This window comes from Aulonocara stuartgranti (assembly GCF_965226115.1).
Source record: "Aulonocara stuartgranti genome assembly, chromosome: 6".
Classification (NCBI taxonomy): domain Eukaryota; kingdom Metazoa; phylum Chordata; class Actinopteri; order Cichliformes; family Cichlidae; genus Aulonocara; species Aulonocara stuartgranti.
In genome coordinates this window covers 18,115,839-18,133,843 of record NC_138944.1, presented here as the reverse complement: position 1 = coordinate 18,133,843, position 18,005 = coordinate 18,115,839, and the positions used below count along the sequence as shown (strand labels likewise).

At 44.3% G+C, this 18,005-nt stretch overlaps 1 protein-coding gene across 8 annotated transcripts in view; it reads right to left on the bottom strand.

The window, feature by feature from the left end:
- Positions 1 to 16,403, bottom strand: part of rbfox2 (RNA binding fox-1 homolog 2) — a 43,409-nt gene extending 27,006 nt beyond the window's left edge. For 3 of the 8 annotated variants that reach the window (XM_082537333.1, XM_082537334.1, XM_082537338.1), the window contains exons 1-2: positions 15,100 to 16,400; positions 5,046 to 5,096 (exon numbers count right to left, since the gene is read on the bottom strand). In XM_082537333.1, the coding sequence (XP_082393459.1) occupies positions 5,046 to 5,096; positions 15,100 to 15,351 (303 nt within the window). In that variant the 5' untranslated portion in view covers positions 15,352 to 16,400. Of the gene's footprint in view, positions 1 to 2,605; positions 3,076 to 5,045; positions 5,097 to 15,099 lie in introns of those variants that run through there. The other 5 variants (XM_082537337.1, XM_082537336.1, XM_082537335.1 and 2 more) reach the window with 5 other exon arrangements.
- Positions 16,404 to 18,005: the final 1,602 nt, after the last annotated feature.

Sequence of the window (18,005 nt, the reverse complement as noted above, 5' to 3'; positions counted from 1 at the left end):
ACATGTCAATCAAGCTCATTTGCCTCATAGCAACAGGATATCAGCGCGATCCAGGCTCCTCCTTCCATTCTCTCCTCCATTTCCTTATAGGGTAACATGTGTGCTTGTCAAACAAACCCCTCCTAATCCACCCCCATCCTTTTCCTTGTAGGGTCTCCCCTTCCTCGCACGCCATTTCTGGGAGACTCCCCAGCCTCATACATGTGCACAGGAACATGCATTCGCGCGTGCACGCACGCACACACACGCACAACCCCGACTTTCCCCTGTCATCTCCTCAGTAGCTGCATAAATGGTCCGTTCAGCACCACTGCGGCATTTTATGAAAGATAAACACCCGAAAACAAAAAGGATGATGACATTATTTGTTCACATTTATTCCACATTAGAATCCACACGCCATCCCAGACAAACACACAGGCAGGTGAGCATACAAACCTGCAAACAGATATGTATTAACCCAACATGACTATGCCTCTTTCAATACATTAGACATGACCCTGAAACTAGTTTGTCCTGTTTGACGCTCACAGAGGGCTCTGCACTAATCGCCTGGTTGTCCAGTGTGGTTTAAAAACATACGGAAGCCAGCTGTAGGACGGTGTTGTCACTGTCAACTGCACCGCCTAAAGAGTCAGGAAGGGCAACCCCTGCCTTTTTCCTTTTTTTTTTTTGTTAAAGCTGCACTGATGCCTCACGCTGAGCACTTTTAGAGCAGTTAAGGGAAGCACACAGCTGGAGGAGGAGGAGGCCCGCTCAAGATTTACCCCCGTCCAGAAAGGTGTTTACATCACAAAAGGTTTCCCATCAACATTTTGCCTCATGCCTCGAACCACCTAACAATCAGCGCAAAATGAGTGACTCATCCAAGTTGCCACGGCAACACGGTTCATCGGGATCAGTTAACGACCACCATTGTTACCCCTGCAAAGAATCGATAACAAGATTTGGGAGGTGGAGGCGTGCCAGTGTGTGGGGGGGTGAATCCTCACGACCCGTTTCCAGTTTGTGCAAGCGTGGCAGGCTGCGCATAGCTTTTGCAGCAGGTAGGCGTCTCTCCCTTGCCTCAGGGCACACGCTTAGGTGGGGCTTGAGAAAATATTTCTTCTGCACCCGATCTGCTGCTCTCAACTCTCTCGCAGGAGAAAGAGACAATTTAAAAAATATATATATTTAGTTATATAAAATTAGCAAAAGCAGCGCCATCAAGGAGCTGATAAATTACCCCCGCTGTAAACAAACTCGGAACACTCACATATGGACATAACTGCAAAGTCAGCTTTACACACTGAAATTGCGTCACTGAGCAAACTAGCCGCCTCTAGTTGACCTACAATATGTGATTTTCATGCTGCTCGCCCGTGTCTGTTCTGCTCCCTCACCTACGAGCTTCCTTGACTGCGGTGGGGAAGCGTGGGGTGTCCCATCACCCTAAAATTGTTTTAAAAATCTTCTCCTCGTGCTCCCATTCCTTCTCTCCTTCTCTCCCTCTCTCCCTTCAAACCCCATCCCCCTCTCTTCCAGGGGCTCTTAAAGGAAAACATTGAGATAACAGCTGCCAGGGCCCCGGGGAGAGCGAGAGAAGGGAGAAAAGAGGTCAAACAGTAAAGAGAGCAGGAATCCAAGGTACAGCTGAAAGAGAAGCACACACACACTCATACTGACTCACACCAATTGAAATGTAATGATATGAACATGACACTTCATGCACCAACTTTGCAGCCCACTGTGTGCTCGAGCTTGTGTGTGTGTTTGTGAAATGTGTGACACAGAAATTACAGTGAGGAGGTGTTGTTAGCTGAATAGAAGAGATGCAGAAGGGAGGACGAGAGAGAAAGAACGAGCAATAAAAAAAGGAAAACACAACACAAGGGCAGGGACAACTGTTCTGTGGACACCTGTCCCTTTCGCTCACAGGCTGGAGCGATGTACAGAGACAGCTGCAGGGCCAATAAAGAAGAAAGAGTTTTCCACTTACCTCTCCTCTCCCCCCTCCAATTCCCTCTCTGCTTCCACTCTCCTGCTTCAGATATATCGAAATAGTTGACTAGCAGAAATAGCGCCACTGAACCGCTACATCCAGCTGACACGCTGTACTGTATGCTCACATAAGATTCTCCTGACCATACATAATACATGGCTGAGCGCAGTTTCTGGCAGTGGCAGCCCTTGATGTTCAAACTGCGTGCACTTCTAGCTTTTGGCAGGGTTGGGGGGGGGACAGATGCCACAATAACAGCGTACAATAACACACTGCCGCTCGTGCGGCTCGGCATAACGAATCATAATTGTGGAGATACGATCTCCAGCCTGTATCTCGCTGTCATCAACGCCTGCTACACTACTTCCAGTGTTTATATCCCACTCGTAGCAAGTAGCTGCCGAGTCCTGACAAGAGCCCGAAACGCTCTCTGACTGGACCCGCTCTAGCGATCGGGTCAAGTAGACTCCTCGTCTGTTAGTAGTTAATTAACATTTAATGCTCGATGACAGCCCGTTCTGATGCCGTTTCGCATACGGCCGAGCCCGAGCGCCGACGAAGAGATGCAGCGGCCGTGCACGCAGGCGGAGGAGGATATGAAAAGATACGGGGATAAACACTCACCGACAGCACGTTAGGATAGTACAGTCCCATCATCGTATTCTGTGCAACAACTCAAACTGTCGTCGCTCCTCTCTCCTCTCTCTCCTTTCCTCTTCTCACGCTGCCTCGCTTTCTCTCCCTCGCCGAGCCTGTGTCACCTCACCAGCTCAGTCTCTCTTGTCTGTCTCACAAATTCAAAATCTCCCTCTCTCTGCCCCCGCTCGCTCTGTCTGCCCTGCCAATCCCCTCCCCACCTCCTCCTCCTCCTCTCCTGGCTTCTGTCCCTGTCACTCTCCCTCACTTGCTTACTTGCTTGCTTTTCTTTTCTTTCAACCCCCCCTTCCCCTCTATCTATCTCTCTCTCTCTCCCCGACTCCCACTCAGTCTTTTCTTTCCCTCTCCCACTCGCTCCTTTGCTTTCCCTCTACCCCCAGCCTTCTGTTTTGCTGCTGTGCCCTTGCCTGCTCATCTCTTCTGTCTCTTCTCCGGTCCTCCTCCTCTCCTCCTATCTCACCCAGATAGCCTAACGCCTCCCCCTTCCTACTTCTCTGCCTCTGTCACACCTGCAAACTTTCCCCTCCCCTCTGCTTTCCTCTCATGTCGCAGTCCTCTTCTCCTCTCCTCACTCTCTCTCTCTCCTTCTATTCTCTTTCTCCATGTAGGTGAGTTAACTGGGGCTGCTGGCACCACTGGGAGAGAGCAATAGACGTCTTTTCTTCTCTCTCTCTCTCTCAGACACGCACCTTGTTACGCAAATGAGCCGGTAATTTTACACATCAGTCATTTTTTTCCTGCAAAAGTCACGACTGCAACGATACTAGGTCATACCGAGCAGCGTTTTTCATAACACCGCCAACATGGCCCAAGTCTGGCTGTTATCACATTCAACTTAAAGCTGTGTCGGACGATATTTCTATAAAAACAAGGAGGATGAAGCCACAGCGGTGTAAGCTCTGCAGCTCCCCTTAGGTTTACAGAGCATTTTAGCACCTTTTAGATCATTGTTTTGGCTTCGCGCTCGCTGCATTTTTAAAAATATGTATCAACCTGGTTTCAGCTCCCAAACCCCCACAGTAATCCGCGTCCAGCAGAGAGCTAAAGATAGCATCATTACAGCTAAACATATTGAAGCATTGAGCAGATTTTTCTCAGAAGAAAACGACACCACTGGGGGCACCAAACACGCCCTGAGCAGGAAGGCTCATCAAAGATGCAAGAAAAGATGCCAGCACCCGCCGAACAAATCGCCATCGTTTCTTGAATAACGACCATCGACTACACGAGTAATGAAGTGGCATTAATCTTCAGCACAGCACACTGCACGTGAATCCTTTGCTCAAATGCAGAACTCCAGCGCGGCACAGGTTTGCGCACCGGGTGACAAATACCATGCCAAGCCATTACCTGATGATTTTACTTTATATAAAAAAAGTTTGAAAACTACTTCAATAGGCAGCCTGCCAAGTTTCATACTCCATCTGCAAAGAGCTTGTCTTCCCCTTCACACTTGGGGCTTCTGCTACTCTCCAGGCTCTTCCTTCCAGGAGTCTTTGATCACATCATTCTCACACTGCTGCTGACAGTTTAGCACCTCAGTGTTGTGGAAGCCTCCGCTGCCCGGCATTGTTTTCTTCCTCTCTGTCATTTTTTCCCCCCTCCTGGTCAGAGGCCAAATCACACCTCCAAGCCCCCAAGCAGTCCTTGAATGACTTCTTTCGATCCCAACAAGAGGCTGTTCAGACAAGCCGAAACTTTAAAACATCATCATCAAAAGTAAGATTAAGAGTGAAATCAAAACTGTCTGTTTGACTTCCAGGCTTCTGCAATACCCACTTAGCTGTACTAAAAAAAAAAAGCCCATTCTCATACTGGGGCAAATAAAAGCATTCAAGTGAAGACAGATAAAGTGCAGATAAGCAGCCGGAGGTTGTCGGGCACCACGGAGTGCGAGGGATGAGGAGATTACGGGCAGAACATGAGAGGATGAGTGGATGAACGGAGGATGATCTAAGGATTAACCACATAAACTGAGCAGTCTAATAACACAATCAGCAGGCTAATACAAAGATGGGCAAACATGCTGTAGTCTTACACGCACACACACATAAACACAAACAAGATGCAATGCAGTGTGAGTGCGTGTTTGTGGGCAGAAAACTATAACATCAGCATGTTTAAAGGTGCTAAAAGAGAAAGAACAAGTTGGATTTGCCATCTGAAAGATGATTACTAAGTGTGCATTATTGGGAACAGAAAGGAAAGTGGGTGGAGGGTAATACTGGAGGGTTGTGGAGGCGTGTCTTTTACTACACGACTGCTAATTTATAATCTACACCCCCACCTTGTGGTTTGAAGAGCTACACTGAGCCATATTAATGTTATCTGAATACTGTATAAATGGAAGGAGTGGAATGAGGCCACATTACACAACGTGGATTTTGGCACATGTTTTTCCTCTTACCTGACTATGAGACGGGTATCCGTGATAGCTGAGCGCCAAGGGGTCGTTGTTCTGAAAGAGAGGAGCAGATTTTTCGGAAACATGGTCAGAAATTTGTGAAGAAAAAGGACAAGTCGCTTAAAAACATTTTCATGCTTCATTGTTATTCACTCAGACTTTTTTCCTTCTGTTTTTATGCCCACTAAGCTGTTGCCTCCATATTTGACTTTACAGCTGCGTGCCGTTTCTGACTCCTAATCAAATTAACTCTGTTCTGTGACACACTCCTGCTATCTCCCAAGTCAGTCTCCTCCAGAGTTTTCCACCCAGTGGATCTTTTGTCTGCTTGCAAAGCCGTGATAACGGGGGCGAGTGAGATCATGCGAGCAGTAGATGAAAGACGGGAGAGAAAGAATGAGTGTCACCGCGGCTCTTAAATCATAAATAGGTCAGGAGTGTCAGCGAGCATGAAGCCCATCGGTGTGAAATGCGATCATGAGCCCTGATGCAATCTCCAACACATCCCTCTCAATGTTCTGGCTGTGCAAAGCAGCGGCGGATACATCAAACATCTGGTGAGTAATTACAGTAACACAAGATGCAGAGGAGACAAAAAAATAATTTGTTTATGGCCAAATATTAAACATAAATCATTCCTCTACTCCCTAAAATAGTTTGTAACTCACTTTATTCACTCTCATAATACCGTGTTCCAGCTTTTATGCTAATGTATTCCATTAAATGGAGGCGCTTTTCACAGCAATTACAACACACTTTGAAGGGAGAAAAAAAACAGATTTGCCTGTCTCTGACTTCATATCACTAGATTAGAAAACAACCCAGCTTCTCCCTCCTCCCTCTGTCCTTCCCCCTCTGATCTTCCTTTCATCTGGAACCAATGTCCCTCGTCTGCTCTGTACCCAGGGGGAACACTTTGCTCTGTGCGCTTCACAGCTTGAGTTCGCCTGATTAATACTGTAGCCATCTAACTCTGGACCCCATGGGGCCGTTTCACTAAAACTAAGCACAACATTTCCAAATGTAAGAGGCTCGGTTGAGGAGGAGGGAGCAGGAAGCGTCTTCGTGATTGAAAAATGCAGCTTGCGCGAGTCTATCTCAGAGCCAAAAATGTACTTAGTGAACTGGCTTTGGGAGGTAGAAGCTCTAAATAATGAATCACCTCTTAGAGGCTTGAATAACATGAATAAAGTATGAACCTTACTTTACGGTGAGGCCAAACTCTAAACACAAAAAAATAAAAAAAAAAAACACTGAAGGTATGGGGGCGCACGAGATTCATGGAACGGGCACGCTGCGTCACAGTGAGGGTGGCGCTCTCACAGGCAAACATCTGGAAACATATGAGCAGGAAAATAGGGAAGGACTGGAAATTCAACAGGAAATGGGCAGCAAAGAAAAAAGTGTGGGGGGGGGGGGGGGGGATGGAGGGAGCAAAGACAATGACTCATACACGAGTGGAGTCATGTGCTTAATTTCCTTAAGCAACTCAGCGGGATGAGCGGGGGAGGGGGGCAGTGCACTGGAGTCAGCTCAGGATGAGTGTATCTCAGTGTCGCTCAACACCGCGGCCACTTGCACCGAACATGAGAAAATAGAAAACTCTGTACTTCAGGTAGTCAATAAAGGCGCGCTGACTCGTTCCGGGGATGGTAATGACTTTTTTCCTGGGGAGGGGGCTAAAACAACAGAAGAAACTGCAGGGGAAGACCGGGTGAGCAATCACGAGAAAGTAGCAAAATGACCTGAAGTCAACAGATGGCAAAGATGGGGAGGAGGAGAGGGGAGAGAGACCAGCTTGCAGGAGGTGGAGGGGAGACGGGAGCAGTCCTGTAATAATTAAATCTGAAAGGAAGCACAGGATGAGAGGCACAGTTACCTCCAGGTTTCTCCTTCACTCAGCAGAAGTATCCCACTGTACACATGAACCCTGATACCGCTCTTCAAAAAAAATAAATACAGGTGGGGTAGGTGTGTGTGTGATTGTTTAGCACGTGTGGGATGTCTAATTTGGTCACAAGACTCGTGTCTATTCCTATCGCGCCTTGGGACCGCTACTGTTCTGATGAGGAGGAGGAAAATAGGAACTACATTTCACTACTCTGAGAGTCATCCTACCTAACTGCAAAGCAGGGCACTGCATACACTCGAGAGGATGTGAATCCACTTCTTCCACAAAGCACTTATGTGCTAAGCCTCCAAACTGTTGGCCAGAAGATCTAAAGTTTATTTTCCCCTCGGTATACCTCACACAGTAAACCTACACGTGCTTCTTTGAGGGTACGCTGGTTGGAGTCACTGGGGGGGTTTTGGAGGCTGCTTCGACCCTTCTGGCATGAAGATAATCATGAAGCAGCATCAGCTGCTGGATCACATGCTACATAATGAAACCGCTGAACACAATTGTGATTTGGATCCCCCAATTTATTTCAGATCTGATAGAGAGAGAATTAACATTTGTATGTAATTATTTACGGCACCACATAATTGCCCATAATGATTAATCTGCATTATCCCTTCATTCCAGTGAAACCAGAGACCAGTATTGGATTTTTGGAACCAATGTTGATGACATTGTGGCTGCTGGCCCCATTTTTACATTTAATATGTCAGACTTCACTCTAAAAGGCAGTTAAACTCCTGTAAAAGGGTGGAGCCTGATGGGAAGACTGAGTAGCAATAACTGGACCCATACATCATCTCTTTTATGTACTGTATTTAAGAAATATTACACAAAAACTACAAAAAAATCATCACATTTTTCAGCCCTATGCCCCAGATGTAATGCTCAAATGGTTTCCCAATTAATTTACCAAGTGTACCAATAAAAAAAATTAAAAATCAAACTAGAGATGCGCGGATCAACCAGCCAGGGAGCGGAATCGGCTGATATCCAGCGCTCCTGGCTTTGACCGGTGACCGGCCGGTCAGCCTCACATTTGTCTGATTACAAGCTGGTCCGTTTCATGCACGCACAACACACACACTGCGGGGCAGGGAAAAAGTCAAACGTAAACTCACATTCACATGCCAAAATATCATTAGTGTTGAAGCTCCTTACTGTAAGCAAAGACACAAAGTTTGCCAAAGCAAACCAGAAGAAAAGCTACGGCTTACTTTGGCAAGTCTGAATAGATTTGTTCGTAGCAACAAACCTAATCGGGGTCATAAATCACCCTCACTCAACTGAAAATGGACATTTTAAAGAAGCTAGCAAAGGGAAAGTGGCTAAAGCTAAAGCTATCCAGAAGTCAGAGCTAGCCACGAGCCAGCAGCCTCGGTATGAGCAAAAGATCAAAGCAGTTAGGAGGAAAAATATGGAGACAAGAAGAAAAGAGAAAAAGGTTTCATAAATCTGCTTCACCTACTTTTTTTTTTCTCTTTTGGCTAAAGCAGTATTCATTTATTCAGGTAAAGGTGATTCAATCTTCTTCACTTTAACTAACAGGAACTGAGAGAAGACCCAGTAACAATCTGCATGTTGGATTTAAGACGTAATAACTTATTTTATTAAAGAAATGATACTGTTTCTAGCTACTCAGAGAATCACAATTTATTATCTAACACTAAACATTTTATTATTGGTGGTTGAAAGTCATTAATATTCATACTATACACTAGGGCTGAACGATTATGGAAAATAATCTAATTGCGATTTTTTGCCCCAATATTGCGATTGCGATGCGATATGCGATTATTTTTTAAGGTCTTTGTCTTCTGTATTATTAAACAAAGACAAGCAATACATCATATAGTATGGCCAATACTATATTACATTAATTTTAAACTGTTCTTTCCTGGAAGACAGACCTCTGTTATGATGACATGAGGTGATGCATGAATTGATGACTGACATTTTTATTTAACTTCTTCAATCACAACAGTATATTTGAACATACACAATAGTTTATTTTTAGCTTACAAACATCTGAGCATAAAGTGCTGACAAGGAACCCTGGTGTAAACATTAAAATGAAAGTCAGTACAATGTGCAGATTGCAGAAATATACATAAAAAAAATCAGTGGCTTTACCACACTCAGTTTTTCGACATCTGTGAACTACTAGACAGTCATTCAATTAAAAAATAATATTAAATAAATAAAACTAATAAATAAAAAATACACACATCTTACTGATCTCTGCAGTCAGTAACATTACACATAAAGTGCAAACATAATAGCAATTGTATAAACACACACACAAACACGCCTTTAAAGTTTAAAGGCGTGAAATTGGACGGTCTAGTTCTGATTAGCGTCACCGCTGTCTCGGTGGAGTTTAATAAACTTGGCCGTCTGCTTCTTGCTATCTAAAATATAACCAGACACTGGTGTAAATTCTCGACTGTCTCATACTTCTGTTTAATAAGTTTTCTGTTTGACGTTTAGTCAGCTGTGTGAAAACCAAGGAGGAACCCACCCGGGGGATTAATAAAGTTTTATTTTATCTAATCTAATAACTTTAATCTCAGCCAAACCGATTTACTCACGAACAAACAAAACACTGAAAAAAGCCCAACAATAACATTTTTAGGTTGTCTAAGTGACTTATATATTACGTTTAACCCGAGCAGCGAAACTCCGCGGTGATCTGAAAATGATGTGCCGGGAGTTGTGCCGTTCTCGGCCGCATCAGTAATCCTCGAGCTCCCGGCTAGCTGTCGAGCTGGTGGGTAGCAGACGCCTCTGAAAACGTCGAAGCACTTTTGCAAATATGGGATATCTTGATAAACCGAGCAGATATTTGATGTTTACACAACTACTTTCTCGCCTGAAAATATGTTAAAAGTTTATTTTGTGACCCAGAAAGATTAGTATGAGTAATTTTAAAACTTAGTAGCGGCCGCCATTGCTGGAAACTGGAGTTTGGCTGGGCCGCGCTATGAATTCTGGGATATGGTAGTAATTTGGACAGCCTTATAATCGCAGTATAATCGCAGCCTTTGCGGTTAGAAAATTGCACTTGATCATGTCGCGATATTATCGCAAATGCGATATATCGTTCAGCCCTACTATACACTATACACTTATATATAATGATTTATTAATAGGGGAGAAAGACCATAATAGCACCGTTTTGTGCAGTTTGCAAATAGAGATTGAAGAGCAATGTTTAAATAAACATCAGTATAACACTACACCCCATCCAAAGCCAGAAATCCTGGTAAATCCCCTAACCGCACAATTTGGTAGCTCAAAAGAATAACTTTTTAGTACTATGGTTAAAAATCACCCCAAGATATTATATTATGCAAAAACTGGGTAATACAAGGCAATAATAGCTCCGTTTTGGGAAATTCTCGAACACTGAGACTGATGTCTACCTTTCAAATAAGCATGAACTGATACACTGTTACACACCATCAACACTAGAAATGCTGTAAAGTCTCCAGACCGAAGTTAATATAAGGATAAGTACACTGTAGCAACATCAAATTTCCCCCCCAAAGCCAAGTCTCAAAACACCGCCGGTCTTCAACATGAATCAGTCGAGAGATTTCTCCTTGCAATTCATCACAGAAAATCAGGGTCCCAAAAACTAAACAAATATTCTCCACCGGCTGCAAGAGAACATTTTTCTTGCTGACATTTTCATACCATTTCAGTGCAGGGGCTGAGATGAAAGTACAGCAGGGTGATCCACCTACATTAACGTCCTAGTCAAGTCATTTGTCCTCAGCGCTGTCGCCCCAGGCAGGACCTTATTAGGTTAGAGAGAGCCCCGGTTCCTACGCAGAGTGACAACAAAACACGGGCCGCTCAGCAGCAGGCCAGATGGATATTGAAGCCGACAAGCTACTCTCGACAATTCCCAAAATCTGACCAGAGCTGAAGATGCAGGGTGCCGTTATGAATCCTCTGTCACCCTGAAAAATGCAGGACTTCCCCGGTGCTGCACTGGAATGCAATACAGACTGATTGTGTGTTGTTGGGTTGGCGGGGAGAGCAGCACGCTCATTTAAAATCGGAGAAGGGCAACGGCAGAGGCAGGAAATCAGTAGCTAATTTCTCTGAACTCATACTGCTGAAAGCACTCAGCTTCTTCTTCCCTTTTTCTTTTTTTTCTTCCTTTCACTGGCTTTATTTGCCCTCGTTAGCTGAGCATTCAGTCATTCACTGCTTGCTGCACCGATTTATAAACGCACTGCTGCTCTGTAGCTACTTTGTAGCTTTGACTCAACAGAGCACTTCCTCCCACTCCACTGTGATGACATCAGAGCCTAATGAGAAAAACAGCAGTGTCAATAACCAAACGGGAAAGATCCCATTATTAGGCCACAGCGGTATAAATTACTTTCTCTCTCTACCGCAACCACACCCCTGTTCTGCTGGCTTCACAGGTCAGAGTTCAACTCTTGCCGTGTCGTCAGCAATAAAGACTTTTTTTAAAAATCAAGAATGGAAAAAAAAAATAAGGAAGGGAGACAGCGTGCTTTGCAGGAGCCAGGGTACCAGATGCTGTAACATTTTCCAGTATTTACCCTCCTCCTGAAGATTAGCTTTACAGACGGCCTTCTCTGTGATTTTATAGACGTTTCTTGGAAAGTCAAGCGTCCCGATTTAAGGAACTAAGGAAAACTGAACGTCACCCACCCCAGTTTGCTTCTGAAACCTTAATGGTGTCAGCGGGTAAGAGGTATAAAAATACGTCAGTGTTTTACATACACACACTGAGTCTGGGGGGAGGGGGGTAATTCGTTAAGCATGTGGCACAAAGCACAGTGGAAAAATGGTCTGTACAGATGAGGGTTGTTAGTTTTTGTTTTCCCTAAAAGGCCAACGGTAAAAATTTAAACCCAGTGGAGATTTTGGAGTAATAATATAAATCTATGGATGAATTTTCTGCCTTTTACTTTTTTTAATGACATTATTTACTGGTTAATTTTTATAGTCTGCAAAATGTCAGAAAGAAAGTTTATGGTCACATTTCATGTCTTCAAACGTTCAGACTGCACATGTTTAATGAGAAAACATAGAAAAGTGGTGAAACTGCACGTACAGAATGTATGAATATTAAACTTAAGGACCACGTATGCTTTTTCTTATTTTCTGTCATATGTACAGTGTCACAGTGGTGTGCTATCATATTTAACACTCAAAATTTCTAATATTGAAGCTCGGTGCTCTAGTTTCAGACTGCTTTTTTTTTTTCCATTTTTTACGTTTGGGTCTGTGTGATGTCAGTGACAGGGGATATCTCGAAAACTGCCATCTCAGCTCTTGCTGTGAGAGTACAGAAGCTCCGCCCACTTTTTTTATTTAAGAGGGGCCGCCAATCCAGTCTAAAAGAAATGTGACCTTAAATGCAGAGGAATTAAACCAGCTCGATTCACAGCATGAAGTGATGAGCTAGACCAGGGCTCGGCAACCTGCGGCTCCGGAGCCGCATGCGGCTCTTTAGTCTGTATAGTGCGGCTCCGCGTGGTTTGGGAAAATAAATTTGAAGTATTTAGCTGAAGTGTATTTTATTTATGTTAGATCTTTTTTAATTTGTAGTTCTAAATTGGAAGATTATTGTGATATTGAAATATAAAAATTAAATTATATTCTATTATTTTTTCCATGGCTCAAAATAAGCGCGGAAGCCGGTTAACCCGCCGAAACGCCGTGCATTTATCGAGACTTTCAACCCCAGGTAGGCTAATTATGGATCTTCGGATCCACATTATGACAGCAGCTATTCTCAATCGTGAGCTATGTTAAAAACAAACACCGCTCACGCCTCACAGATGACACCTTACAGCCCTGCGTAAAGATGACGTGACTTCGTACAGCCCCGATTTGCAGACGCTGTGCGCAGAGGTTCGGGAGCAGAAGTCCCTTTGTAAACAAACATATGTTCAGCATATCTTTATTGACCACTTCTCACACACGGTTGCTGTACGCATACAGCCGGCTGTAGCTTTTCAGCTCACAACCCGACACATACCAACAACAGCATAGACGGCACAGAGGTTAAGGCGGCGAGGCGCGATTGCGGGTGCCGCTCAGGTACGTCCTCCTAGACCACGCCCCGTCATACACATTAACCAGGTAAAATACATATTTAGGCAGAATTTTGCAAATATCTATTTTTCTTTTTTCAGCAGCATAGTGCTCCAAAATCCCAAAGGCGATATAAGGGTGGCGGCTCACAACAGTTTTTGTTTGCTGGATCATTTTAGTTCAGCTGGGTGTCTTTCCTTTTGTTATATTTCTTTAAGAGTTCAAAATGTGTTAATTACATAAACAAAATGTAATTTTCTCTGTAGCACTTCATGGATTTCATAAGCAACACACCTTAGTTGTTCACACAAAGCATAAAGGTAAAAAACAATATATACAGTGTTATCTTGATTTTAGATGTCAAAAAGTATTTGCGGCTCCCAGTGTTTTCTTTTGCGTGGAAACCGGCTCCAAATGGCTCTTTGGGTGTTAAAGGTTGCTGACCCCTGAGCTAGACAAAGGTCCAAAGAAGGATTATTTTAGGACACTTAACGTGGAGTTGGAAATGAATCTAACGGCTGCCCTTTATTTGTTTGACTTCATCAGACCTGCAATGACAGCATTAGAAGAGAAATTCACTTGCTATATAAAAATATAGGGCTGGAAGATGTTTTTAATAACTCGCTAGTGCACTAATAGGAGCATTACACAATGGACTACAGTATATAAGCTTCATCTGGTTTTCACCAATATCTGTGTGACGGCATCCCATAAAATCCAGGGCCTTAAATAAGGATCTCAGGGATCAGTGCGGTTATAATGCCCCCTCCAGTTTGAGATGTGATCCCATTAGCTGGAAACAAAGCCTCTTTGCTGCCAGTGATAGGGCAAATCTGTTCCTGCACCATCTAGGGAAGGAGGGGGTTCTCCTACTCTAATTTCCGGACTGTCCAGCCAGTTCACGTTCAATACGTTTTAGGGGCTGAAGCTATTGATCCGTGCTCTTCTCTCCGACTCTCTCTCACACACACACACTCTTTTCCCTGCACATCTGTTTTTAAGTGCATTACATTTCTAGCCGTGTCTGTCAGCACTCCCTCGACTGACAGCAGGACGACGTTAAAGCCAGCCATTTAGTTTTCCAAACTGGAGCAAACAAGCCACTTCACCTCCATTACTGGAGCTTTCAGCGATGGAGAAATAGCTTTCTGTCTTCCACTGGAGTACTTCACCCTACATAATCCACTTTAATGTTATCCAGAGCATCTTCGGGTCCTCATGTGACGCTCTATTAATAACAATATTTGACCATTTTGGGATCAATGAGGGAAAGGGGGGAAAAAACAACAACAAACTGATTATGCTGACTGCTAGTCCATTTTAGCAGTGGTGCTCATAAAAGCAGGGGTGTTAGGATCCAGGCAATTGGACTGATGAGGTTTAGGCTCCTTGGTAAAATGATCATTGTTTACTCTAGATAGCCTGCAGTCTGCCCCCCCCACCAAAAAAAAGGTCAAACAGTCAGATATGGACACTGACTCGTTGTAAAGCAAATGTTGTACACACTTATGCCACATAGGAATGTTTTCTTTCGTGTTTGGTGTAGTAAAATGCTGGATGTGTTTACATTCTTCACCCTCAGCCAGGGCTGTCTGGGTTTTCATAGATGATCTTTGGACAGGTTTTCGAATAACTAACCAGTTAACTATGAACCAGGCCAATACAAACCGGATTACTGCTATTCCCCTTTAAATTAACTGTCTGAGCTTCACCGTAGCATCTATAACAGTCCAGTTAACGCAGTGAGTTACTTTGTTACTAATCCAGCTCCATCTTCAAACAGCATGTAGAGTCATCTACAGCTGTGGTGGCATTTCCTGCACAGCTGGTAATGGGATGAGCAGTCACAGGCCTGTGTGCTGGGCCCTCCGCTACAGCTCTAAACTATCCGCAACTATCACACTGATCACGCATCTGAAACACCGGTAAATCGTGAGATTACATTAACAGCATAGGCCAAATTATTAAGAGAAACCTGGCCTTGCACCACGATTGCGTTTAGCCGTCTTTGCCTTATTGTATTAGGAAAAAGAAAAAAAAGAAAAAAACAAAAAACAATCCTCTCTGTACCTGACCAACCTCGCCCATTCCTCCTGTGCCGTCGATGCGGGGACGCTTGCACTCAGCGCCGGTCGAGTCCACCAGAGCCGCCGCTGTCTGTCCGTCGGGCTCCGGGTCTCCTCGCTTCATGCCGCGAACAGCTGCAGGAGCGCCACCGGGGTTGGGATGCACCCCGGCCATGGGGTCCAGCTCTCTATCCCGGTCTATGAGACCCCGGGATACAGGCAGCATGATGGATGCAACGTCGGTCGACATTAACATTTAAAAATCTTTTGTTCCCTCTCTTCAGCTAAACGGGGCTAAAATAACCTAATCTAGTGCACCTCTGTGCTTAAATCGGCGGAGGGATTAAAACAGTCTTTTAATAATCCAAGTAGCTTTCACTGTATTTTGGGCCTTTGTATGATTCCCCCCCAGTGAGTTGATGTATCTGGAAATGTTTTGGCTGCCTGGCTTAAAAAATGTCACTTGAAAAAAAAATATATATATATATAAAAGGAAATCTCACACAAGCACCGTTTTCCCTGTTATTTCATAACAGAGTCCCCTGTAATGCGAGCAGCTCTGTCGGGCTAATTTGCAGCTGTGTAGCCCCTGTCTGCTGACCGTGTATGTATTTACTGCGGGGATGCCTAAGAGGCCTACGTTATTTCAGATCATAACAAGCCAATTAAACAAACACCGATCAAAACAATGGCTCCTGAGCTTAGCCTACTGCCTAGTTTCCATTTGCTCCCCCCTCTCTTTCTCTCTCTCTCTTTTTTAACCCCACTCCAGGAGAGCTGTGTGTTTTTTAAGAGCACAACATCAATACCCTACCGCAACCTCAAGATGAAAAAAACCCTCAACATGTCTTCCCCGTCGCCCTTTTTCCTCCCTGTTAGCCACAGACTTTTACCACAGAGCAGAGGTTCACTGAAAGTCAATCCTCCTCAGGAGCTCTCTCTTCCCATGTTAGTCCGCAAGTCTGCGCTTAAAGAAAAGACGGCTTCTTCCCTCCCCCCAAAAAAAACAAAAACAATAAAGCCAACCAACCAACCGAAGGACGGACAGGCGGACGGACGGACGCCGGGGCTGCAGCGTTTCCTTCTCCCTCTCTTTCTCTCGCTTATTATTTTCTTTCCGCTCTCCGCTTTCCCGGTGTGTTCATGTAGCGTGTGTGTTACAGAAAGGAAACTGTCCTCCCTCCCTCCTTTCCACCCTCCTCCTACTCTCTTGGTGTAGTCATTCCCCTCCTCCTATCTTCCGCTCTTGCCTTTGAACGCAGAGCCAGGCAGCCATGCAGCCTACAAAATACACGCAGTGTGCCGCAGTGCTTCCATACATTTCACCGAGGGGGAGGTGTGTGTGTGAGAGAGAGAAGGGGCGACACGCACTACAATTCAACCCCTCTCCCCAAAAAATAAAACTGTAACTGTAAGCTGCTTTTACTATTCACATTTTTGTTTGTGCGCAGTTCTTCAAAATAAAAGTTTTTGCTCTTTAATGTTGGCCACATTACATGGCTGAATATTGAAAGGGGTGGGCTGCTCGGGAAGATTTCATGCCTAACTCATTACACAACCGATACGCAGGCCAAGGTCTTCACACAAGCCCAGCTGTGAGTCATGCAGCATGGAGTACCTTATGTTCCTCTGGCATTTTTATTGCTTGGATGACACCCAGTGGTCAAAGGGTACCATGGGAAAGGAGCACTTCAAAGGGGAACTGTTGTAGCGATTTAAAATACAAACAAGAGCAGACTTGCAGAGGTTTATTACATGTGTTGGTTCAGCACAATCTCCAGTCGCTTGACCTGAATAGTCCCAGTTTAATTTATTTTGGAAAAAAAACCTTTTGCAGGAGCCATGACTCCTCCCACTCTACCTTGCAAACATTCTCGTTTTCCCTCCCCAACTCTGATAACTGGATATTTCGGGATATACACTTATAATCACAGTTGAGTGACTTCTGCACAATAAAGTCTCCCTTGCACATTACCGCAATGCACAGGTTTAGCATTTTAATCATTAAGAATATGCAACGGTTGTTTTTGGATCTCATGCTTTATAGCCTTTATGCCACACAGACAGCTGCAGCCTTACATTTATCATTTTCACATGTGGATTCTCAGAGTTAGTTTCTATGCAAAAATAATAAAATTCAAGCTTAATAGTAAAGTAGACAACTGCCCAAGGACACCAAGAGCCAGGGGTTTACTGTGAGTTGCACCTAAAGGGGTCTTTTAGGTGATTTGTGCCTTATTAAATAAACTCGAAGCTCAGCCCTTATTAGTGGGGCGACATTGGAGCATCTGTGGCTGAGGTGGTAATGATGGATTGATCCACAGCTCCTCTAGTCTGCATGTCAGTGTATATCTGAGCAGGTTACTGAACCAAGCTGGCCCTAATGCATCCATCGGCACATGTGTGAATGCTAGACAAAGTGTTAAGACCAGGGATGTCAAACTCATTTACATTGCAGGCTAATCTTATGTGGGTCAGACCAGTGAAACACCCCTTTCTTTGAGTGTACAGAAACTAAAATATACAATCTCCAAGACAGTATAAGGAAAATAATTTAAATTAACAGGATGTCTCAGTTTTTCCTACATGATAAAGAAGTGCAGCTGTAGTAGAAGAGTTCTGCTGACAGATTTACATACAATTTTTAGCTTAGAAATGTACCAAAAATCAAGAAATTATCAGGGTGTAGGGAAGGTCTACATACAAAAAAAAACAACCTGTAATGCTTTGTCCAAAATAGAAGTCCACCACTACATTCTCCAAAGTTGTCCAGTGGGCCAGATTGGAGGCTTTGCCAGTCCAATTCTTGCCATTGGGTCTCATTTGTGACACCTCTTTCAGGGAGGGAGGGAGGAGGGGGGGGGGGGGGGGTTGTACTAAGTACTCAAATTGAGTTGGGAAGTGCCATCA